This window comes from Engraulis encrasicolus, chromosome 7 (genome assembly GCF_034702125.1).
Source record: "Engraulis encrasicolus isolate BLACKSEA-1 chromosome 7, IST_EnEncr_1.0, whole genome shotgun sequence".
NCBI classification, from domain to species: domain Eukaryota; kingdom Metazoa; phylum Chordata; class Actinopteri; order Clupeiformes; family Engraulidae; genus Engraulis; species Engraulis encrasicolus.
The window spans coordinates 41819384-41826883 of record NC_085863.1 but is presented as its reverse complement, the minus strand read 5'-3'; the positions used below and the strand labels follow the sequence as shown (position 1 = coordinate 41826883).

Sequence of the window (7500 nt, the reverse complement as noted above, 5' to 3'; positions counted from 1 at the left end):
CTTTTTTTAACCAAGATCTACTTTTGAAGTTGATGGTCTGCCGTGATCTACCAAGTCAAATTCAAGGATGTCAGTATGAAAATTTAAGACCACCATTTATTAATCACCATTATTATGAACAAAATGTTTTCAGTAGGCTACTATGGCCGTAGGCCTATCTTTTCAGTGTGTTTTTAAAGTGTGTTGAATAGCCTATCTTTACAAAGCAATGCAGCACTGATAGTATGCAGAGATAATTTCAGTCATACACAAGTCATAAACAACTGAAACAATTTCAAAATGATAAACATTTGGTATATAAAAGGCACATAGGCCCTATTTCTAAAATATGATGAAGCATTATCATGCCTTCAGTGGTATAGGCTACAAATTAAAAAGGGCTCAGAAATTCACCATTTGTTATGGGTAAATAGTAGGCTACTATGAGAGAGAGAGAGAGAGAGAGAGAGAGAGAGAGAGAGAGCAATGAGAGAACTCATTGGATTGGTTAACACCCCTGTTAAGTGTGACTTCTTCTATGAAGGTTTTTTTTTCAGCTCTCTGGGACAGTAGCACAGCAAAGGCTTTCTATTGTGAGTTTGGCCAATCGTTTTGTCCACAACTGAAGCAAGAAACAGCACAAATTGAAGTGAATTCCATACATGTCACCAACTAACATTTCCCTTACACGCGGCACGCGATGTAAACGCAGTTAGCGATGATGCATGCGACTAGCGATTTGGACGAAGATCCTCGCATATCGGCGTGTCATAACGCATCGTTGCGCACATGTTCTGTTACTCACCCGATGTTACACGTGTGCACACATGAATCAACTGTAATACCCTTACGGTCACTTCCTAATGCTTCCCCCTCATTCTGTGTTACCGTGGGACTACTTATCTAACCAATACAGAGTCTATAGGATGTATTTACTCCAGGAGGAAAATGCGAAGGAAATTCAAAATCGTAATTCAAATCGTTTTTAACAAAAACGGATATCGTTTAAAAAAAAAAAGTTTTTTTTTTTTTTTTTTTTACATTTTCGTAAACTATGGCGGCCAAATTTAAACTATGGCGGGCCGCCATAGTTTCCTCAATGTATGGGAAACACTGGTGCACATAGCTTGTGTGTAAGTATGTAGTCTATACTGAGTGTGTGTGTGTGTGTGTGTGTGTGTGTGTGTGTGTGTGTGTGTGTGTGTGTGTGTGTGTGTGTGTGTGTGCATGCGCGCTGCACGTGCACATACTTGTGTAGGTTGTGCTGTTCTGTTTGTACGTGTCCTCTCTAACCCCAGAATTCTCTCTCTCTCTCTCTCCCTCTCTCTCTCTCTCACACACACACACACACACACACACATCCACCCCGACACACACACACACACACACACTCACAAGCATGGCACACACACACGCACACACACACACACACACACACACACACACACACACACACACACTAGGTGGTCAATGGTGCATTGCATATCATCTTACGATTTGGAGCTAAATCACAGCATATCCCTACGATGAGGACACTCCATCCAGCTGTACCTGTCATTCCAGCCAGAGGACTCCTCTCTCACCCATCTGTACGCCTGTCTGTCTGCACGCCTGTCTTCCTGCCTGGCTGTCTGTCCCACTACCGCTCTGCACTCCTTTCTGTCCGACTGCCTCTCTGATCGGTCTGTCTGTCTGTCTGTCTGTCTGTCCACTGTCACCGCTCTGCACGCCTGTCTGTCTGTCTGTCTCTCTCACCTGCCTGCCTATCTGTCTGCCTCTCTCACCTGCCTGCCTATCTGTCTGCCTCTCTGCCCTGCCTGTCTGCGTGACTGCATCGCTGGCCTGTCCACATGGATTAAGGAAAACCACCTGCAGTTGAACCTGAAATCTAAAAAGCGAGGTGCTGGTGATCCAGCCGCATACTGATACAGCCACAACACTGGCCCTAAAACAAGGTTCAGGTGTCTAGTCAGGCCAGGAGCAATACAAATATCAATTCTGGGCTCCGGAGAAATCGGGAACTCCACACACTTTGTCGGGAAGCCGGTAACTTTGAACAGCTCCAACGCCCCCAGGTTTAAGCGTGTTCAAGGCTATGACGTGGATTAAGCAGAGACGTTCTATTGGGACTAAGAAAATGTTTGGTTTAATCTTCGGCACAGCCTTTTCTGCCCTCGACCAGCAACAAACCGAGAGAGGCGGGATAACCAGGCTGTTTGGGAAACGTTATTCGATATCTTCTCAGTCAGATCAACATCTCAGTACAACATTTGGGCAGCCGGGGCCTAGTGGCTAGAGAGTTGGTCTTTCAATCTAGGGGTTGCGGTTCGAATCTCCCTACATCTCCATCCATGGCTGAAGTGCCCTTGAGCAAGGCACCTAACCCCACATTGCTCCAGGGACTGTAACCAATACCCTGAAGAAATAATAGTTGTAAGTAGCTTTGATTAAATGAAAGCGTCAGCAAAGTGAAATATAATAACATTTGAAAGTTGATGATCATCAGGCAGGGTGTCATGATTGATGACCATCTATTTGTTGACCCCCAATGCTGCTTTGCATGCTCTGCAAGACCTGGCCCAATACACCCCTCAGCTTCAATGGTCTTACAGCAAATTTGGCTTCACAAATCTCATTCTACCAACCCTTCCCAAATACATGAAGAACTCGGGACACTTTGGTCTGTGTTTAGGGACCCTCCGCGTCCTGTGAGGTAAGTGTGGTGATGTTTGGAATTGTTTAAGAGCTTTAAAATGTTGAGTTTTACAACATGCCCTTATGAATCATAACACCTAACGTGGCATCATCAAACTTTCTCAAAATATAATAATAATAATAATAATAATAATAATAATAATAATAATAATAATAATAAAGGTAACACTTTTATCCAAAGCGACTCACAGTTATTTACAGGGTATTGGTTACAGTCCCTGGAGCAATGTGGGATTAGGAACTTTGCTCTTTTGAGCACTTCAGTCATGGATGGAGATGTAGGGAGAGGCAAGGGTGGGATTTGAACCTGCAACCCTCTGATCTTAAGATCCCCAACCATTAGAACACGGCTGCCCCAGGCTCACACAAGGCCCTCCCAGTCTAAATTGTTCTCTGAGAAAGAGTTTTGTGGCAAAATGATGCAAAATGATGTCCATTTTTTGACTTTTGCATTTTACTATTTGATATGACTGTTCCAATGTCCTATCATCTATGTTAGAATTCTTGCCATTCAAATATTTTCTATTTTCTGTTTACTTTTCAAATCTATAGCCTATAAAATGCATTTTACAATGCAATGCAATGCCCAATACAAACATTTAAATTTCCCAAAATGTGCCAAAATGGATCATTTTGCAACGAAGCTCTTCAATAATTGTCAAACAATATTTGTCCACCAATGTTAGAACAAGCTACCGGTGGCCGATGAGCAAAAAAGTTAATGTCAAATGTGACGGAGGTGTTTCCATGCATTTCGTCACCCGCGGGGCCGCAAACTCACCACGTTGTCAACACAGTACGAGGCACAGTACGAGACCGCTGAGCTAAAGGGCCAGTCCAATAACCCAATGCTACCGCACTGCATTGAGCCTTCTGAAGGGAGGTTTACTTACGTTCCACGCCACACTCTGCGAGTTGGCCTCCGTTACACAAACCCCACAACTAAAGTTCATACTCACACTCACACACACACACACTGTTAAAATGTAGACACATGTTAAAACACACACACACACACACACACACACACACACAACACACAAAACACACATATAAATCATTAGTCTTATGAAACTGGCCAAACACTTCGCCATGAGTTTGCCTGTCTCTCTCTCTTTCTCACTCTCTGTGTGTCTGTGTGTGTATGCGTGTGTGTGTGTGTATGTGTGTGTCTTTGTGTGTGTCTTTGTGTGTATGTACTGTATGTGGTAATGTGTGTCTGGCTAAGTGGGGAAAGCATTTCCGGGATGCAGCACACACCCATACACACCCAAATAACCTCGTGCACACACACACACACACACACACACACACACACACACACACACACACACACACACATGCAGAGAATGTTGGTCATCCCCGGAACGCCAAGTCCACCCCGTCTCCACTATCCCCCCCCCACACACACACACACATACACACATACCCCTCTGATGAGCACGCAGACACACATACCCCAACACACCCCAGTAAAGACCATGCATACACAGACACACACACAGACACACACACACACACACACACACACACACACACACAGACACACACACATACAGTTCTGTAAAGAGTACACTCACACCATGACATGTGCTGCTAATAGCAATGAGGGGTACATCAGCACACACACACTCTCTCTCTCTCTCTCTCTCTCTCTCTCTCTCTCTCACACACACACACACACACACACACACACACACAAAAACACACAAGCACATGTCCTACAGACACGCATATTCACACAAACACACAGTCATACGTCACAGACACACCTAGGCCTACATAACATAGCCTACATAAAAAAATGCACACACACACTCACGCGTGTACATACGCACGCACGCACACATACACACCTGACCTTGCATGATGACATTTTGTAAGTCAAAGGTCCACACACACGCGCGCGCCCACACAAACACACACACACGCGCACACATACAGAGGAAGTTTAAAAATAAACACCATTATATGTATTTATCATGAGAGAACAACAGCACTTTCCACCCCCTCCCCTACACTACACATCACTCAATCTCTCTTTCTCTCTCTCTCTCTCTACATCTCTCACTCTTCACATTACTCCATCCATCTCTCTCTCACTACATCACCCCATTTCCTCTCTCTCTCTCTCTCTCTCTCTCTCTCTCTCTCTCTCTCTCTCTCTCTCTCTCTCTCTCTCTAAGTTTCAGCAGGATAGCACCGCCAGGCTTTTTTGTCATCCGGTGTGATTCATACGGCACACACATTTTACTCCCAAACAGAATAAACTTCAGCGCGCGCGCGCGCACACACACACACACACACACACACACACACAAAGCGGCAGCTAACCATAATGCTATCAGATCACACATCGCTGACTGGGAGAACAAGCGCTTCAGCCTTTCCATGCGCGCTCGGCCGTTACTCCCCGCCTGGGTGTGTGTGTGCTTGTCTGTGCGTGTGTGTCCTAATTAACCATCTAACCCGAATGGCGGGGTATCAGACAGAGACACCCAAATCTTCGGCTTACCAAATCCAGCACCACTCGGACCAGGCAACGCTGCGAATTCCCCAGCCGAGCACCCCCCTCTCCTCACCCGGTCTCGCACAGGCATTCTTCCCAGCCCAAATGAACCCAATTAAACTGCATTCCAGCCAACACATAGGCCAACTCACTCACACACAGCTAAGCCGACGGGGGAATATCCTGATTTGCAGTCAACTGATGTGAGCTTTTGTTTCTGAAAACTCTGCTACTTAGTATCTCTGTGTGGACCGGAGTTGGTAAATGAAGGCGTTGAAATAGCCGAACTCGGACCGTTAGTTCATCCGATTAAGTTACAATGTCGCCTGATTTGGTTTCCCCCCACAACACTAACACAAATTCACCAACAAACGATTCAAATGATTCAAATTTGTAATAAGTAGCCTACTACAATAATGCCATTACAGCCTAGTTCGCCTTTGAACGAGAATACAATACAAGAATTGCATTCCAAGCTACAATGTTGTAAACTTATGTTTGCCATTACAATCTTTGGTGAGGCAATTTGAACTCACTCCTAAATCACAACGTTTAGGTTTTTACACTTTATCGATGCCTTAACTTCCATCTGGCCCGCGTTAACTCGGAACAGATTGGTATCCAACTGAAACCCGTGTTTTGATTGTTAAGTCCCAGATTGAAGATGCTTTAAAAAATCTTTCAAACCACCCTCAATTCTATTCACCGATAACAAAAACAGAATGCCATCGCCTATCCAAGAAAGCGTGTTAGAATGACGGACAATGTACACATGAGTAGCCTACTGCCATGAAAGCAACTGCTGAAAACACGGCGTTGCATCCCTATTCACTCTTTCCAACAAAACTCTGGAACCTAAAGCAGGTTTATCTACTTGGCGAGTCTCTGGAATATCAGTGTCGATGTCCAAGAGAACATAACAGCGACTTTCTAGGAGCTGAGAGCTCAGACACGGTGCCGTGTCTCAGCTCTCTCCTGCGTGAGGCATTTTACAAAGATGTTTGAAGTATAACGGTGCTCTCTCGCCAGCGAGGATAGAGACGCGGTGCGAGAGTTGGGAGACTTTTCCCGTCAGAGCGCAACTGTTGAGAAGACCACCATCTCCCCCAAAACAGCCGCCAACCGCCACACCGAGACACTCTCATCCGCCACAGAAACATCCCATTCTATTGAGAAGGTAAATAAAAAGTTAGAGATGAAAGGTGAACTTACATAGTAGCGTCAGGGGAAGCAGAATACTGGCGAGGAGGCTAGCGGTAGCCATCTTAGAACAGATTTGCGCTTAGTGGATCGGACATGCGCAAATACAGGCGCCGAAGAGGGGGATGGAGATAGAGGGAGAGCTCGGACGAGAGAGAGATCGGACGAGAGAGAGAGATAGAGCGAGAGAGAGATGTTTGCCAGATGCGAGATATGGCAGTATCATAGTAAGACGTCAGAGTTGAGTGACAGCAGGTCGTAATCCGGCGCGTGGAGCGAGATGAAATTTGCTCTTCTCGTGACCTCGCGCGCCAGATTATTGTTTTTCTCTCTCTCTCTCTCTCTCTCTCTCTCTCTTTAAGTAGGCCTAGTTGGGTTTAAAAGAAAGACAGAACACACAAGTCTCGGTGAATTTGTATTTACGCACAGGAGCACACACGCTGATGCACCCCCCGCCCCCCACACACACACACACACACACACACACACACACAGGCTGCATACAAACTAGACTGACAAACACTCTCCTCTAGCCTATTACCTGTCTCCAGTTGGACACGTGCACCTGCTACATCTATCTATCTATCTATCTATCTATCTATCTATCTATCTATCTATCTATCTATCTATCTATCTATCTATCTATCTATCTATCTATCCCACAGTATATGATATTTGATTATTCACCCACTGACGTTTGGGTCAACATCACTGTAAATGGTAAATGGACTGCATTTGTATAGCGCTTTTCAACTCCTTCGAGCACTCAAAGCGCTTCACATTGTATGCCTCACATTCACCCATTCACACACCGATGGCCGTGGCTGCCACGCAGGGTACCACCCTGCCACCAGGAGCAACTAGGGGTTAAGCGTCTTGCTCAAGGACACAATGATGGAGTCAGGCCATGCTGGGCTCAAACCTGCAACCTTTGGGTTGCCGAACGGCTCCTCTACCGCCTGAGCTACCACCGCCCCCACTGTGTCAAAGGTGAACGCCCTATTCAAGACACATGCTGAAGAAGGCCGAACAGTGCTGTCCTTCACTGCCTTCATTCATCTATTTTTTACTTGGGATTCAGCGCCCAGCTAGCCTCT

General features: G+C 45.6%; 1 protein-coding gene across 1 annotated transcript in view; it reads right to left on the bottom strand.

Annotated features, from left to right (window-relative positions):
- The window catches only part of jam3b (junctional adhesion molecule 3b), a 42078-nt gene extending 35541 nt beyond the window's left edge, over window positions 1-6537 (bottom strand). The window contains exon 1 of the mRNA XM_063203596.1: window positions 6416-6537. Coding sequence (XP_063059666.1) covers window positions 6416-6467 — 52 coding nt within the window. The 5' untranslated portion in view covers window positions 6468-6537. The remainder of the gene's footprint in view (window positions 1-6415) is intronic.
- Between the last annotated feature and the right edge of the window lie 963 nt (window positions 6538-7500).